This window comes from Haplochromis burtoni, unplaced genomic scaffold (genome assembly GCF_018398535.1).
Source record: "Haplochromis burtoni strain Fernald_Lab_line unplaced genomic scaffold, NCSU_Asbu1 Contig_148, whole genome shotgun sequence".
Classification (NCBI taxonomy): Eukaryota; Metazoa; Chordata; class Actinopteri; order Cichliformes; family Cichlidae; genus Haplochromis; species Haplochromis burtoni.
Window position 1 is genome coordinate 111,979 of NW_024582509.1, and position 17,917 is coordinate 129,895.

The 17,917-nt window shown below is 44.3% G+C and overlaps 1 protein-coding gene across 2 annotated transcripts; it reads right to left on the reverse strand.

Moving 5' to 3' along the window:
* Positions 1-48: 48 nt before the first annotated feature.
* abca5 (ATP-binding cassette, sub-family A (ABC1), member 5) lies at positions 49-17,350 on the reverse strand. 2 transcript variants are annotated; one of them, XM_005932188.3, is made up of 38 exons: positions 17,200-17,350; positions 15,943-16,112; positions 14,670-14,856; positions 14,402-14,575; positions 13,029-13,126; positions 12,716-12,942; positions 12,490-12,631; positions 12,166-12,354; positions 11,719-11,866; positions 10,880-11,057; positions 10,544-10,602; positions 10,050-10,336; positions 8,984-9,103; positions 8,759-8,897; positions 8,185-8,275; positions 7,901-8,040; positions 7,215-7,334; positions 6,911-7,112; positions 6,433-6,599; positions 5,835-5,962; positions 5,480-5,617; positions 5,284-5,397; positions 4,954-5,124; positions 4,757-4,870; positions 4,472-4,609; positions 4,269-4,337; positions 4,090-4,181; positions 3,754-3,877; positions 3,467-3,584; positions 3,282-3,373; positions 2,991-3,166; positions 2,736-2,811; positions 2,325-2,419; positions 2,040-2,159; positions 1,800-1,952; positions 776-855; positions 636-691; positions 49-544 (listed from the first exon to the last, which is right to left on the reverse strand). In XM_005932188.3, the coding sequence occupies exons 1-38, from the start codon at positions 17,210-17,212 to the stop codon at positions 404-406; spliced, it is 5,046 nt and encodes a 1,681-aa protein (XP_005932250.1). In that variant the 5' UTR covers positions 17,213-17,350; the 3' UTR covers positions 49-403. The 2 variants fall into 2 exon arrangements, with proteins under 2 accessions (XP_005932250.1, XP_042080688.1); XM_042224754.1 differs by lacking the exon at positions 17,200-17,350 and adding an exon at positions 16,986-17,177.
* Between the last annotated feature and the right edge of the window lie 567 nt (positions 17,351-17,917).

The window sequence follows — 17,917 nt, forward strand, 5'->3', positions numbered from 1 at the left end:
GATATCAATACAGATATATAGGAAGATAAAGATATATATAGCTTTTTTTTCGTCATTTAACGGACTCCCTGTGAAGATAAAAAACATTAGAAAGAGGAGTAAGTGTGGCATCAGCGTGCTGAGAAAGACTGCAGGCCCCTCGGTCAGTGCGAATCAGAAAGCACCGATGGACGACAGCAACACACACATGCGCTCCCACAGGAAGAGGCCACAACAGCCCAAACACACAGTCAATCCCAGTGTATGCAAGGCCCGCCCCCTCCACCCACACAGGTCTGACGATCATTTTAAAGGCGGTGGGCGTGCAGTTTGTGGGGCAGTGCTGGCGTGAGCCCTCAGGCGCTGAAGCCTGGCAGTTTCGGTTTTCTGGTCAGTTACCGGGCAGCTCCCTCTCGGGTGGAGTTCAGAGCTGGTGCACGATGCTGTCTGTGTGGTTGACCGAGACGGAGCCGTCCTGGCGCAGCCGCTGCCACTGGAAAGTTGTGCTGAGGGAGCCCACCTCGTCCTCCTCATTCTCCTGCTCCTTGGCAAACTCCATAAACACCTGCAGGACAAAAGGAAACAAGGAAAGCTTGGAGTGAAGAATCCAGAGGTCCAGTGGAAGTACAAACTGACCGCCTGACCTGTAAGCCTACCTGCTCTAAGGTGGACTGGGAGAAGTTGTACTCTTCAAAGTTGAAGGTTTGCTTGGCTGACGACACAAGGAAAGAAGATTAAGTACACGGGAGAGAGAGCAGAGCTGTGGAGGAGAAACGACGGGTCAGCACTCACTCACCGCTCTCTAACTGGGAGAAAGACTTGGCCAGCGATTGGACGTCCTCCATGGGGATCTTGTAAACCATCAGCGTAGCAAAGCTGGAAACACAGCACACATACATACAGAACTAAACCGGGACACACAGAGCAGTAGCACGCGTCCGTGTTTCCACAGCTCTATTTTCCATAATGCTTCCTCCTCTCTTTTTTCGCTCTTAGTTGACTTTTAGTTTTGACTCTGAATCTAATCAGTGGTATAATAAGCTACGAAAATACACATAAAAGCTCATGTTTTGCCTCATTTATTGATTTCTAACATTTTTATTTAAGCTTTTTATTTACTTCTACCCCAAAAACAACCTCGGACAAGTCCCACACGTTGAGCGGAAAAAACGTGAAAGCACAGGATATCTACTCCCAACTGTTATTTTAAGGGAACTCATTAAGTGTCCATCACTGTGTAGCTGAAGTGGAAGAAAGACAGGTGTTAATCAACTGAAGCCATCTACAGGAAGAAAACACTGAAGGTTTCACAGCTGGACGAGCTGCTGTGGAGTTATGAGACCGCATTCCCATCTGGTGCCCTCTTCACCGCCATCGGTGCTCGCTGGCTTTATGATCACAAATATACAATCCAGCCCACTGGACACGTTTAGTAAACGTGAATGAGGATATACATTTTGGACTGTCTTTGAAAGAATTTTACAGCTTGTCCTACTGATAAACACCTTTCCCACTTTCATTCATACTGCACCAAAGTCCATCCATCAAGTAATGAAGAGTTAAATGACTGAAAAGTTGCAGCTTTTTTCTTCTCTGGAGATATTTATGCTTTTCTATTGTGGCCACACAGATGTCTTTCATTAACTACAGCAGCATTTCTTTATCATGCAGAAACACTGAGACACACTTGAAACTGCACAAGGATTAAATGTGACAGAAAAAGGATTTTTACCAATCCAACTCACTTAAGATCAAAATGGGCTGTAAAACGAGTCTGACATCCCTGAACTGCACACAGACACAGACAGGTCAGGGCTCACCTCTCCTGCCGAGCGGCGTGAGGGAATATTCGTAGGATCTCCTTATGCAACAGCGCCACCTGCTGGAGCCCCGTCAGCTCTTCTCTAAGTTTCACCTCCAAACTGTAACCGCGGCCATATTTTCCTTTTAAATGTTGGATGGAACCGATACATCTGCAGGAAAGAGACCAAGCATTAAGAGGCATTATGCCGAGACTCGGAAGTTTGAGAAATTATCGAGAAAGCAACTGTGGAGCGAACCTCAGCTGCCCAGAAACCATGATGGCGACGCGGTCGCACACAGCCTCGGCTTCCTCCATGTAGTGAGTGGTCAGGATGGCTCCACGCTGACGGTTCTTAAAAGCGGCTCGCATGGCCCTCCTACACGAAGGAAACGCTTCTTTTAACAGTAGCATTGCTTATGAAAGTAAACACATTATTTGGCAGTGAAAGAAAAGAAACATTTATTTGAGAGAACTTCAGCGCTTCACATTTGAAACAAGAAAAAGGCAGAAAAATGCTTCTGTAAGGAAAACATCATCTCACCACATGCGCTGTTTGGACTTTGGATCCATCCCTGATGAAGGTTCATCCAGTAAGACGATCTGCGGATTCCCGATCATGCTCAAGGCAAAGCACAACTGCAGACATACAACACAATAATATCATACAAACACTGTAAACCTATAACAGAAAAGATTCGAAGTGCCTCATGTGTTTCATGACAGAACATACATTTAAGGCTTTTACATTTGAAGTGAGACGTTTAAACGCCACTGCCGCGAAAAATAAAATGAAACTTAAAAAGCTAAAATATTCTGACTCGTTAGGAGTAAAACGTCGATTTTGCTGTTAACACCAACAGGTTTCTGATAAATACTTTATTATCAGGCAGGATAAACACAGCATTAACATTATAATCGAGCAGACTAATAGGCAAGCCGAGGGTCTCCTCACCTTCCGCTTCAGTCCTGCAGACAGAGTCTTGGCTTGTTTGTGTAAGTGGTCCTTCAGCTCCAGAGCATTCACCACACTGACAGCAACGGCAGACACACAACAGCCGTTATTAGCTTTACTCTCTCTCTCTCTCTCTCTCTCTCGAAAAGATTTAAAGATCTACATCATCTTTGACTGTCTGACTGTTAAAAATAGAAATCACTGTGGTCAAACGTCAGGGGGAAACCGGTACTGAGAATGAGACCGAGACTTTACCGTTTGATGATCCCCGGCACGTCCTCTCCTTTCAGGCCTTTAATGGCGGCGTAGATCTCCAGATGCTCCTGCAGAGTGACCCGAGGCCACAGAGGGTTCACCTGTGGACAGTAGCCCACGTGCTCCAGAGGATTGTCCACTGAGCGAAACTCAGTGCTGTAGTCTCCCAGCAGCACCTGGACCAAGACGAGCAAAGATTCAGAGTGTTTTCTTGGTTTAAACACATGAGTAACATGACTGAAATTATTAAATAAACAGACCGAGGAATGCTTCAGTATCATCCTACTGTACCTGGCCTGCAGTGGGGTCAGTGTCACCTGCCAACATGTGCATGATGGTGCTCTTTCCTGCTCCGTTGGGGCCCAACAGTCCAAGAACTTCACCTGAGGAAACAGCAGGGTAGGATTCAGACTGTGGGTGAAGTCGGCCGGTTGGGAACCACGCAGCATAAGAAAAAGCAGCAAGACTAAGCGTACCTTTACGGACACAGAAAGAGACGTTCTTTGTGGCCAGCTTCCTCTTCTTGCTTAGAGAAAATCCTTCTCTCCTGCCCTTGTACTGCTTCTTCAGGTTACTCACAACCACGACCGGTTTCTAAACAGACACAGAAAAGACAGAAAAAGGAGCAAAATGCCTTCAGATCACCGACGAGAAACAAAACACTAAAGACGCCTGGCTAAATTAATCTTTATTACACCTCGACTCTTCAACAGGGACCAGGGACTTCAACAGCATTCTTAATTTATGTATTATAAATATTTACCTCTTCACAGGACTGACAGCTGAGGGCCTCTTTGACTCTGGCCCTTTCCATCTGGACATCTTCGTCTTCATTCTGGCCTTCTTCTAGGTTCCTCTCCACCTTGGCCTTGGACTGGGATGAGATCCTGTGAACATTTTAAAAGAACAATCTGCTGCATTTAATGTAGGCATCAAAACCTATGTTTTTACTGCAGTAAAACGGTTGCGACCACATTTTGTTCAGGGATCTGCGTAACTCCAAAAGCCTCACAAACTTCTCTACCTTTATCAAAGCAATAAACCTCAGTATAAATAAACCAGAGGTTCCTGTAATCAGAGTTATGAAAGCGATCATCACCTGCAGAGCTGATCGTTTTTCATCGTCCTTCCTCCAGAATGGATCTCCAGCCAGCGAAGCAGGAAAAGCAGAACGATGCACTGGAGATAGGGCTGAGCACAGACACACAGTTACAGTTAAATACAGTTCTGACATCTGTTTATCACATTTTCCCCCACGTCTTGAAGTATGATACATACAGCTAAAACTGAAATGAGCAGGTTCTTCCACAGGAAGTTCTCCTCGTAGACAGTCGGGAGGAAGGTGGCCTGAGAAATGGAGAAATGCTCTCAAACATGACTCCAATAACGGCCTCAGCCCCAATGATATATGATCGTGTATTTATTTGAAAAACACAGCTGTATGCTTGACAGAGAAAGCAGCTGTTGCCCTGAGCTCCTACCTTGGTGATGCAGTTGAGACAGCCCATGAGAGGGTACAGCGGGTTGAACAAACACAAGACGTTGTGCAGGGTTCTTGTCAAAGCTGGATTGTTGTTTACGAAGGACAACTGAACCACCGAGGCTGACACGACGCACACCTGAGGTACAAGCAATTTATTTATTTTTAATAAAGGTTTCAATCTAAAGCATTTTTGTTGTCATGTGAAGAACAAAGAAAAGAAGAAGAAAGAAGAAGAAAAAACAGCAGCAGCAGGCTTGTTCAGGATCACATGTTTGAGTCTCACCATCATGGAGATGACAGAGAAAAAATCCCTGTTGCTTTGGACTCGGGCGAAGCCGAAAGACGACACATAAGTGAAGAGAATCATGGCTGGGCTGAAGCCAACGGTGCAGAGAACCTAAGGCGGGGCAGAAGCCATGAGATGAAGTCACGTATGTGTTGTATTACAGAGGAATAAAGTCTTTAAGCAGCTGGACGCACCACCGCAGAGAGGTTGCTGGAGTTGAGCAGGTTTCCGGTGTGGAAGGAGAAAAGGATGATGGACATGAAGGACAGGATGAGGTAATAGAACGGGATGTCCACCGCTGCCTGTCCGCACCAGTACGCTGACGGTACGAGACCAGAGATGCGCAGAGTTGAGCGACACTTTATCTGCAAAGGGGACAAAACCCCCAAAACAAAACACAGAAGTGACGAGAAATGTGACTGTGTGGCCCGATGTTCTCACTGTACCAGACAACGTTTCTTTTTCCCTCTAAATCTTTTGTTGAAAAGATGAATCTGTTTTCATCTCTGTGACTAACTGGTTACCTCTCGGTCTCGAGTGTGGTCCATTGCAAAATATGCCGGCATTCCAGCTGCCAGCATTCCCAGTATGATCGCCTCTATGTACACCAGCGCGTAGGATGTAGCATCAGGGATTTGCTGATGGGCATCACAAAGGGAAAGTTTAGTGTCTTGGAAACGACCTCTGTTATCTGACTCTATATTGGTCAAAGGCACTCACATATTCAAAGGGTTTGGTCCACGTTCGGATCTGCCCGGTCCCATTCAGACCTCTTAGGAGAGCATTGCTCAGTATATTGACAGTCATGGGCAGGGAGTGAACAGTCGTGCTGTTAAATGCAACGCTGTATCTGAAACCCTGCTAACAACACATGAAACAAAGTGTCAACAGCATCATGAACTCAGCACTCCATCTAAACAGAAAGCTCTCAGTTAGAGGAGCCAGCAGCCCTCAAACAAAGAGCACTTTGGCTGCAACACGAGCACCGTGACACATTAAATGTAGGTGGAGGTGCTCCAGTTTCATCTAATCTGATATCAGTAATTAAATTCAATCTATGCAATATTAAAGTGACCTTGCTGGATCTTGTTACGTTGATGGCAGCGCTGTGGGGAGCCGCCGCCATGTAGTCGCTCTGCTTCATCATTTCCACTTTGATGTCCTGAGACTCGATGTTGTGGATGAAATCGGAAATATCAGAGCCTGCAGGTACGAAAAAGACACGGCTAAAATCATCCATACAACCATTTTCTGCTGCGTCACAGGGGCAGCGGTCCAAGCAGAGATGGGCAGACCTCCTTCGACATAATCTGAGTTTGTTGCCACTCAGCGTGAGCCCAGACACCCCTCAGAGGAAGCTTAATCAGCTTGCAACTATAAAACTGCATCATGTAGAAGCTCATACGTGTCAATAAAAACAATTCAAATCAACATCAAGGAGGTTGGTTAAATTACACCCACGGGACATATTGTAATGATTATGGTTAGTGGGATATTTCACACTCGTGCAGAAGTGCGATGCTTCATCACAGTGTTTACATCATGTTGTGCTTTGTGATAGAGCTGAGATCTCGAGTCTTATTCAGGGAAAAACCCACTGAAAGTGAAACAAGCCTTTTAACTCAGTTACACAGAAACCGTCAGGCTGCCGTGTTTGTATCTGTGACACTCACCAGTTGAGTTCTGAACCAGGAGGCTTGTGGCGTATCTCTGGGGCGCCTGGTTCCTCCTGAGGAGGTAAATTGGCAGAAATTGGCGGTCTGAGGAGTGAATCTGGATGTTTCCTGTGGCCAGCGACAAAACCAGGACTGCAGCCACAAACACCAGGAACAAGGCCAGACTGGAAGAAGAGGAAGGGGGAGGTTAGAGTCAGGAAAGTCTCGATAAATGGGAGGAATAAAGCCTCAAAACACATCCCTATTTCTGTGGCTGGACAAAGAGGCAGAAAACTATGGATGTCATTCAGTTCTTTAACTCTAAGCTACAGGAGCAGATGGAGCATGTGTGTCCATCATATGACAGATTAACATACAAACAACAAAAACAAAAGGCATATATTGTATTAAGGTAATAAATAAGAAGCCCGGTTTACCCATGATATCTTCAAAATAAAGAAATTGGCCAATAAAGAAAAATAAGGAGAACACTCACGTGTAAATGAAGGCCTTCCTCTCCCGGCGCATGTTGAGCATGTGCAGCCACGCCACGGTGCTGAACTGCTGCCGCCACAGGGCGTGACCCGTCACAACGTCCGACTTTGTGTCGGAGAACGTGAGCAGCCTCTGGTCCGTGTCGTCCAGGGAGGCGGTGTCGCACTCGTCGTCCGCCTGCTCTCGATTAAACACGCTGTAGTCTGAAGACATGAAACGACTTTTACTCAACACCAGAGCTCCTGCAAACTTTTTCCATTCGAAAAACTGAAATCAGCAGCAATCGTCAGTTTGGCGACACTCACCAGCCTGATCCACTTCAGCCTCTGCCTCCAAACGTAGAAAAACATCTTCCAGCGTTGTCATGGAAACACCATAGTTGACTATTCCCAGTCTGGGTTGAGAGTCGAGCTCCGAGAACAGGCCTAGGAAAGATGAATTCAGGACCGCTCAGCGCGCTGCGTGGCTCACAGTCAAAGCTGAATCATGACGGAGTCATAATCTATTTTTAAAATACTGTCTGGATATTTTTAAAGGATATTAAAGAAACCATGAAGGCCAGGAGTAAGTAAACTTTCCCCTTTGATCAGGAACAACTGCTCCAGTATCACTCTGCTCTGCCCCAGTGCAGATTCAGAGGTTCAAGAAATTGCTTTATTTGCAGTCGATTGCTTTGGAGTTATGATTTTTAAAAACATTTTTATACAATGCACAATGTCAAAGCAAGGCAGGTAAACCAAAAACTGCTGATGGGCACATTTAGGAGTACATGTGTGTGCACAGCTGCATGCGTGTTGCTACAGAAAGCAGGCAGCTATCAGAGAATCAGGTCAGGATAAATGTGCAAAAACGTGACCCGACTGTAAACTAAAAATATAATCACTACAATTCAATGCTCAAAAAACAAACACGCACAAAGGAAACCTCTGTATGGTCGACTCGTGTCATGATTTTTTTAAATGTGACCGACGGACGTTCCTGTGAATCGAACCTGGGAACGTGTCCATGCTCTCGAAGGGCAGAGTGAAGGTCAGCTCCGCCTCGTGCTGTCGGGATAACTTGGCTTTGGGAACGTGCTGCTTAACCAAAGACGTGATCTTTTCTGCGTCACATGCCTCGCTGATAGACATTCTGCAAAGGATGAAGAAAAACATCTAAATCTAGTTCGATAAAGACGCCCGTGGTTAATACACGTTCTAAACTCAGCAATAACAAAAACAATCGAATTAATTATTCCTTTTGGGTTCTTGTAAGAGTCAATGAAGGGGTCCTTGCCTTAGATGATAGCCCACACCGCACTTGATCTTGAGATACAGAGAGGAGCCAACACACTTCAGCTGACCTTGAGAGATCACAGCTTTGCGATCTGCAGAAACAAACATTCAAAAAAAATAAATCAGACATGTTTTCAACTCGCATGGAGATAAACCTTTGTTCTCATATGGGTCGAGCATAAAACTGGAGCTGCTGCTCGGTTACATAAAGCTGTGCTGGTGTTTTCTGCTCGCCTCTGCACCTTGAAATTCTCCTGCAGCAAGGAAGAAAACTCAGCGCTGACCTCATGATGAATAACATCACCAAGCTGGAGCATATGTCAGCAGCACTTTAAAATATGCATACACAACAAACCTGAGTGAAAACTGTTCATCCGGTCAAACGGTTTTATTTTAAACATCATCAAGAAAAGACGGAAAATTTTCTGCAACACCAGCTCCTGATCAAAATATTGATCAAGCTAGAAGATCCTGAGATACCAGCATCCAGGATAAGAATAAAGCACAATTTCTGGTCTATATTTCCAGTCCAAAGTGTGGGTTTGTGTATCTTACACAACAAGGAGCATTCGTACCAGCAAGGATGTCTGCCTCGTCCATGTAGTGCGTGCTGAGCACAGTGACTCTGCCGGCCCGGCGACTCTTCAGCAGAGACCACACCTGGTGCCTGGAGTAGGGGTCCATGCCGGCCGTGGGCTCGTCTAAGAGCAGGATCTGACAGAAACAACCACAAACCCACGTTATCCGAGAAGGACTGGTGTCTGGATTCGAAAAATTGAAGTAAGATTGCACACAGGTACCTTTGGATCTCCTAGGATGGCGATGCCCACAGACAGTTTCCTCTTCTGGCCTCCGCTCAGATTCTTGGCCTGAGCCGTCATGATCTTCTCCAGGTCCAGGTCCTTCAGCACCTTTGTGACCTGTAGAAGGAAACATCACACTAAGGCTCAACAAGCACAGCTTTTTAAACAACCTCAAGAATGTCACATATTCTCCTGCTGGAAGCACTAATGCACATACATGAAAACTATGACACCAACATGCTCTGGAGTTCAGCCACGTTCCAGATCTTTCTATGAAATCGAAATCTTAAGGAAAATAGACGCAGACCCCATCCGTGTGTCATTTTTACTTTTTAAACAGTGGATTTAAAGACCTTCTAGAAGCAAGTCTCGCAACTCTGCAGTCATCTTTACAATAAATTTGATGTTCCCATCTAATTTAAAGCATCATCACTTACTGGATATATTAACTGTATGAATAGAATCACCAAAATGTGGCAAATTTGTTCACAAAGAGCACTTTTTCTTACACATACTTCTAACTTATACTTCAACTACATCTGCGCTTCATTTATTAATCTCGGGGTCTTCAGTCTAACCCCCCAGAGCACTGAACAAATGTCAGTCTGATGATTAGCAAAGAACATTTCTAATCTACCTACAGCTTTGCTGTGGAAACCACAGATTAGGATGGTAAGAAGACGTTTGCTACCACACACCCTGAAATTATAGGAAATGAAACTACTGTGTGTTTGTGCATATGCCAGTGCAGCAACATGATTGGCTGAGAGTTTCCTGGTTTCTGTGGGTTATTAGCTCTGTGGTGATAGGTTTCATCAGCTAAAGATGAAAAGAGATTTCTTCTCAAGATTCGCAGCCACTGTTCAAGTTTCTGCTTGCCGTCGAGTTTAAGCACATTTGGTTTATAAGAACTACAAATCACCTTTTAACGTCGATCAACCCTGGTGTCGAAGGCTGTCACCGGTAGGTTTGATGTCATGTTTCAAATGTATGTTTTAACTTTGATAAATGTCAGAATGTTTCAGACTTTGCACTGCGGGAACATTTCGATCGTCACATTTACCTCGGCGTCGATGTCTGCTCGTGGGATCCCTTTGATGGCAGCAAATATCCTCAGGTGCTCCTCCACCGTGAGCACATCAAAGATGATGTTGAACTGAGGGCAGATTCCCACCAGCTGCTTCATTTCGGACGCGTCGGCAATCTCTGCCACAGGCGAGCCGTAGATGGTGGCCGTGCCGTTCGTCGGCGGGCAGATCCCACACAGGATGTTCATGAGGGTGGACTTTCCAGCCCCGCTGTGTCCCAGCAGAGCAGTAATCTGTCCCTCATAGATGTCAAAGGTCAAACCTGAGAAGGAGAAGAAAAGAAACAGGAGGAGATACGGGATGTTATTTCAGTCCGTTGTAGGAATGTGGAAAAATATCTAATCTAACCATGTAAATCAGGCTTTCTGCTTACTACTGCAGTTGGATCTTTAGCCCACATTATACAGCACCTTCACATGACTCATGCTGTAACCTTGAACAACATGTATAATCATAGGAAAGCACTCACCCCTCAGAGCCTCCACCACGTTGTCCTTTTCTTTGTACACTTTGCGGATGTTATTGATGCTGTTGGAAACAAAACGAGCGAGCAATGAAGAAACAGTGAAACTGAAAGGAGAGAAGCGTAAACACAGCAGTGGAGTCAGTTGAAGAGCAGCTCTCAGGTTACAGGCTGGACCTCCAGGCTCTCCTCAGCTGATGCCACAGCTGAGCCTAACGCTGATCTACCCGAAGCTCTCAGAGCCTCCATCTCTCAGTCCTCTGAATCCATACTTTTAGTAAAGGTACTCTGTGAGCACTGACATAAGAATAAAATGAAATATTGGTAAGTTCAGGCTTTTACCGGATGGCTTCTTTCCCTCTGAACTCGGGAGAAACCGGCTCGATAGACTCGTCCCCACCAGGAGCGCCATTCAGCTCAGTGTCGTACACCGAGCTCACCTCAACATAGCGCTTTCTGCGTTTGGACCAATAGGACGGCTTCAGGAAGTAAACCAAGGACCTCCGCATTCCAAACTCACCTGCGTATCAGAAAATCATCATGAAAACAAAATGAAAACACAAAACAAAACAAACAGAACTGCTAACCCAATCAGCTTCGACCAGCAGTGGGGCGATTTAATGCTGCAGTCAATTAAAGCAGCACGATCAATGTGGTGTAACGCTAATTGAAGTACAGATGGATCTGCAGAGCAGTGCTGCACACACTCAGTGGGAGAAAAAGGAAACATCTGACAGTTTATTTCCCACTCGCTGCACAGCACACCACTGGAGGGCTTTTCAAACTTGCTGTGGGATCTCAGCTTGTTCTTTTCCTCAATGCCCAAAAGACATGTTGAGGAGGTCATTTTAACCATTTAAATCAGCTGTGTTGGACCAAGGACACATCCGAAACCTGCAGGACACCGGCCCTCGAGGCCTGGAGTTCCCCAATCATGAACTAAAGAGAAAATTCAAATGGTTCCTGAAAATCTTACATTTTTGGCTAATTTTACAACCAAAATAATTCCAGCAGGGCCTTATGACACATGGGGGAATAGAGGGTAAACACTCTGTATTTTCAGCTGTTTTGCTACTATGTAAAAGAGAAAAAACACACTTTTACTAAGTAAATAGCTGCTGGATTTGTTCTGGCAAAAACCAGTGTTTGACCGCACTGAGTTCAAATATTTTTGCACTTACCAGGCAGCACCTGGTCCAGGTAGGTAGCCAGCAGAAGATAAAGGATGCAGTCCACAACCAGCATCAGCAACGGCACGTACAAAGGATGAGGCCCATTAGTCAGAGAAGAAAATACAGCACCGTCTCCCTGTGCCTCCAAGTAAACAACCTAAAATAGATATTAGACAAACACGCACTGAGATCAGCCTCGGTGGCATCTACTGCACAAAGCTTCATCTTTCTGAAAAATGAAGGCTGGAAAACTGCAGAGATTATATTGACATTTCTAGCAAGCTGCAGAAAGAACCTAATATCACTTATGATGCAATTAATAGAAAAATGATCTAAATTAATTAAATTAACAAAAACAGGATCAACACTGAGGTGAGAGAGGACTGCAACAAGCTGCAATTTAATTTATTCCAGAAGCAGGAAAGTACTCCAGAGGAGACCAGAGCGTGTTTGTACCTGTGCAATGCCGATGGAGAAGGCACTGGGCGACAGCAGGCACAGAAGCCACACCAGCGGCTGTGGGAAATCCTTCACGAGGACGGTGAAGAGCGACAAGCAGCCAAACACCACCGTCAGCATGGATCCCACCGTGCTGGCAAACTTGGGCTTCTTAAACAGCGGAGTCAGCATGAAGGAGAAGAAGATCTGTGGAACAGAGTCAGGATATGGATGAGAGGAACGAACGTTCACTACTAACAACACAAAGGCTGGAATCAAATAGCCACAGCTATATGTTATTTCTTTATTTCTTTGCTTTCCCTCCATCCCAGCTCTACTCACTGATGATATTCCATACAGGAATATGAGGAAAAAGATGACAAGGAAGTTGCTGTTAGGAAACAACGCTGTGTACGTCGCGATGATGGCCATCAGGATGGACATGGTGGTCACCAGAGCAGCGTACAGGAGGCCCCATGATAACCTGTCAAACCACACGTACACATGAACGTGAGTTTCTTTGGTCCGAGTGTCCGAATGTGCAGCGGCAGAAGCCGTTTCTCCTCACCAGAAGGCTGTGTCGTAAAGCCCCATCATGGTCATGGTGTCTTTGAGACGATGCTCTTTCTCAGCCGCCACGTTGACGATGAGGAAGGTGACGAAGGGCGTGAAAGCCAGGACCAGGTAGATGGAGATGAGGGCGTGGGGGAACTTCTGAACCTCCACAGAGCCGGGCTGACCCATCATCACCGCCTTCAGTTCGAGCTCGCTCAACACCGAACGTTTTGTCTGCATCTGAGCACAAAAGATGATAAAAGAGTTTAAAACTTTTTTCATCTGTGGTTAACACACTGTAGCAGCTGAGCTTCAGCCTGTCTCACCTGAATAATGGCTGCGTCGATCAGAGACTGGAGGTGAATGAAGCCGGAGTACCAGTAATTTGCAGCCCTGCAGTTTACAGAGCTCGACAAGCAGCTGGCTGCAGGAGACGAAGCAACGACAGCAATCAAAATGTATTTGTAAAGGACCTTTGTTAAAGGTGATTCAATATAATATAAATCATAACAAATAATATACAATGACCATCAATATAGAGTAGATTAGAAAGATGAAACATCACAGCAATAAAATAACATTTAAACTAGTTTTTCAATAAAATAATACAAGGAAAGATTAAACAAAAGTAAATGATCTAAAAATCTAATATAGTAAAAATAGAATAAATATACTTTAAGTCCAAAAAACTAAATAAATGTGTAAGAATCAATATAAGTCCAGGCTAAAAGTTTGAAGATTTCAACACTTCTGTTTTAAATTTGATCATTTCTGTATGAAATATAAAACAACACCACAGCACGTCACACATCAGCTCTAAGAGGGAATCATCTCTTTTACAGTTCTGTTCATCTCTTCCTCCGCTCCATGTGTTCTTCCATCTTTTTATATTCCTTCATACCAAAAGAGCTACAAGTCAGGATCCAGAAAGCTGAAGCATGTTTAAGGTTTAAATCGACTTTTTCTCTCCCTTCAATGTCTGATTAATGGAGAGGAAACGCTTTCAGATGTTCTGGGTGACAGCCAGATCCAGTGTTGATAGTTCCCACTTATTTTCCCTTCAACATCCTCATAATAACAATTATTAGTCCATGTTACGTTCCCCTAAGTGTCCAGGTGAAGCAGGGAGATTAACAAAAAGTGGGTTTAAAAAAAAGGAGCTAAAGGAGGCAAAACTAAAGGAAAACCCAGAAGTTGGCCACTAAACAAAATAATAAGTCACCAACGCCCAACGTAAGCAGCCTTTAACCCTTTAAAAAAAACAAAAAAAACAAACTCCAGCAGTAGAAGGGCGGCACCTACAGATGGAGAAAGAGCAAGACGCACTCACCAGGGCAAAAAAGAATAAGTACCAATCACAGCAGAGCATTGCTGCGCCCTGCCAGGGCTACAATGATAACTCATTTAAGGATTTTACCACCAAGATCATGTGCAATGCCCCCACTGACTGCTGTTTCTTTTAAACCAGCACGAGTACTTTAAACGATTCATTATGGAGGTTTTTTTTTACACCAAAGGACTCTTTCAAAGGCAGTTAGCAGCACATCTGAAGATGTATGCAAGTCTACAACACAAATGAGCTTCTGATCTGTCACTGTGAGGGAAGTGTAGAAACTTTGCACCCATTTAAAATAAAGTTGAGCCAATCCATAAAAATAAAGCGGGAGAAAGTATAATAGTTTCAATAATTAGGCTTTACCAATAGACTCTGTGTAGTCACTGGGTAAAGGCAGCTGGTTGTGCGGGAAACGGAGTTTGTAAGATGTGGCCGAGCTGTCCATGAACACGACGCCAACGTAGCTGGAGGGCTCGTAGAGGCTGGCGTTCTCCAGATCCTCCTCACTGGAGAACATCTCCAGACGATCCTGCATAACTGAAGGAGGAGAAAAAATGCTCGGTTTGCTCTTTTCGAACCCTCTGCACAAACCTAACGGACACAGAACCCCGCAGATGGTTTTCAGACTTACGCATATTCTGAGCCACCTCTTCCATGATGTAAGTGGTGATGTTACTGATTGGTGTGTAGCCGAGGCCTTTGAAGAAGTGGCTGTCACTCTCCAGCTCCGTCGTGCTGATGCCGCCATAGTAAACATGAGGGTTCAGGGTGCTGATGAGTATCAGGAGCCCCAACAGGAGCAGAGGGAGGATCAATTCCTGCACAGACAGGGACACAGAAGGAATGTGAATAGTTTGCTCAGTAAACCCTGATATCCCCCAGGTCAGATCAGATATAGCATCGTCTCTTAAATAGGTTTTCTTGTGTATGTCCAAAGCATTACAACCCAAAGTTGGTGAAAATTCATGCTCTGTGGGACAGGAAATGAATTTACAGGTACATTTTAGTGAGAAAAAACATTGCTTTCACTGATGACTGCATGCACGCAGCGGCTCTAACTGCAAAACCAAACCGCGAGATAAAAAAAGAAAAAAATTATATTCCTATTGATAAACAACCTGTAAGGCTGAACTCAGAGGGGGGCATGTCAAGAGTTTGAGGCTTGTGGTAGACAGTACCAGAGAAGAGAGATGATTATGTAGTGTGAAGCATGTTCTAGGTAATTTGGCATCATCTGTGTACAAAACTCAACCTAAATATGGTGTCAACATTTTCTTCTCCCAACTAAAGCTCAAGTTTCCTGTTGAACAACTCCACTTCTCACAAAAACACTGCAACAGATTACTAGATTCTAAAAATGTAGAACAAATCCAGTCTTTGGGGTAACGGCGGGTCTGTGAGTGAAATAAACAGGCTGTATTATTCACAGCGGAGCTTAGGGCGGCCCTGACTGCTGTTGAAGATGGAGGCGGTCCCAGAGAGCTCCAAGTCAAAAGAAAAGCTGATACACAGGCACATAAAAAATGCATAGACGCAACTTAAAGCTGAATAAAAAATGCATGTTCTAACAAAGCAGAAATAGAAAGCAGAAAGAAGCAATGGAGCGGCTTCAACTTTTAGCACACAGGCGTAAAAACACGACCTTTTCAATGACTTAGTGACACAAGCCGAGACTTCCCCAGAAACCAGAACACACCTCGACATCAGGCTGCTAGATTATGGTAAAAATCGCATGTTTCAGAAACTCTGGAAACATTAGTTATTTATTGGATTTATGGTAAATGGCCTGTATTTATATAGCGCTTTACTAGTCCCTAAGGACCCCAAAGCGCTTTACATATCCAGTCACACACACATTCACACACTGGTGATGGCAGCCACATTTAAATAAAATGTTTCTGCACCTGCAGGCTCTGCTGCTTGGTCCTCCATTTGATGAGCAGATTCTTGTAGAGAAGACTTCTCGTTTGGTTCCAGACTCCAGCGTCTCTTCTGTACATGGGCTGCATGCTCCCAGCATTCCTCATGTGGATAACGTACGGATGAGAGGTCCTCTCACTAATCCTGGCCTCAGCTGCAAGGGACATAGATGGCAGAGAATAAATTAAAAGCCCCGGACATTATGCACTCGAGCAGGAGGACTTAAGACAGTGAATCAACACAGCAATCATCAGTTAGGTCTGCAGTTATCCCGCAGACTAACTGATGCTTTATTTCCCTCTACCATCTTAAAGGCTGCTTTGCTTTGTGATGATGAAAGGATTAATATTAAACTTTCAGCTCGTTCTGACTCCAAACTGCTGCAAAAAATATTAACAAATTCTCAGGGGGAGGATTCATTTATGTGACCTGGAGGCAGTTACTTTAAGGATGTCTGTTCAAACTGCAACATATTCTGATGATTTAGGTTTCCCGAACTTTGTTTAAATTTTGGATGTTTTACCATCTAACTCTTGATTTTCTTTATGAATGTAAAATCCAGTGACGTGGTGTTTATGTGTTCGTTACGTTACTGGTCTGCACAAATACTGCTGACTGAAGTGCTGCCTATCTGGGTCTTTTACAAAAGATTTCTGACAACAAGAGCATCATGTTGGTGGTTACAAATATATAGTTATAGGAAATTTTTTATTTTATTTTTTGCCTGGCTGATTCATACAATAAACTTTCATTTTAAGGACTTTCCGCTCTGCTTAGAGTTTGCTGCAGTAATATATAGTATTACATATTAGTTAACTAACCGAGACCCAGTATCGGTGTATACAGGTGTACTATGACACCTGTCAGAAGTTTCTAATAAAGCAAATTAAACCCGCTTTCCTTGTTTTCGCCAACAGCGCTCCGATGTTAGCTACAACTGGCGCTAACCTGCTACCTGCTGATATTTCCATATGCTAAAGAAGAAGAAAAAAATCAATAGACATTAGCGTCGCCGCTTCGTCCTCACCCGGACCGGAAAACAGGACAGGTGTAGGCAGCTGAGTGAGCTAGCCTCTTCACAGAATTAACCGCGGCTGATTGAGTGTATTTTTCTAATCTGACGCGCTGAATGGCAACACAGGCACACGGAGCAGCATCGAGCTAACAGGCTACAGCTGCCAGCGTGTGTACGCCGGGCTAAAAACACGTCCGCTCCAGAAAAACAAGCACAGCATACTCACGTATGAAATACATTAAGACATATCCTTCCTCAGCTCGCGATTTAACGGCATTACATTACAGATTTTATTTTGTAAGTATCAGGTAAACACCCCCTTAAACGAGCTGGTTTCTTGCGTCTCTACTTCCTTCTGTCAGATGCAACGCCCCGAAATGTGATGTCGGCCAATCAGATTTGGCCTCGGTGATGCTGACGCAAGTCTGCGCCAATCAGAATGCAGCAGCAGGCATTTATTTTCATTTCACAAACAGAGCATGTCGTTTGATAAATGAAGCGAACAAATTTCTCTTGTTTGGGGAAATTTTCACTTTAATTAGAAAAATAATTTTATTAAATCATAGCATTAATGCCAAAGGCTTAGCCATAAAATTTATTACAAATCACAAGTACAATACAATTTCTAGAAAGTAACAGGTGAAGTAAGCTACGGATAGATGACAGATTAAAGGAAAAAAACACCCCGTAATTCTTCACGCCTGCAGTGCGTAGACTCGTACGAGCCATCTACTCGTCCCCGTACAGCTTTTGATGATCTGGTGCCAATAAAACGGAGGAAGAATATGAATGAGTTTGGATAATTACATCTATTTGTATGATATATATTTCTTGGCTGCTTTGTTATTTTAACCACTAGTGAGCTGTTTATTGACACTAGCTGTACTTCCTGCACAAAAAGGGGAGGGATCACTGCAAATCAATACAACGTTTGTCTATGTGAT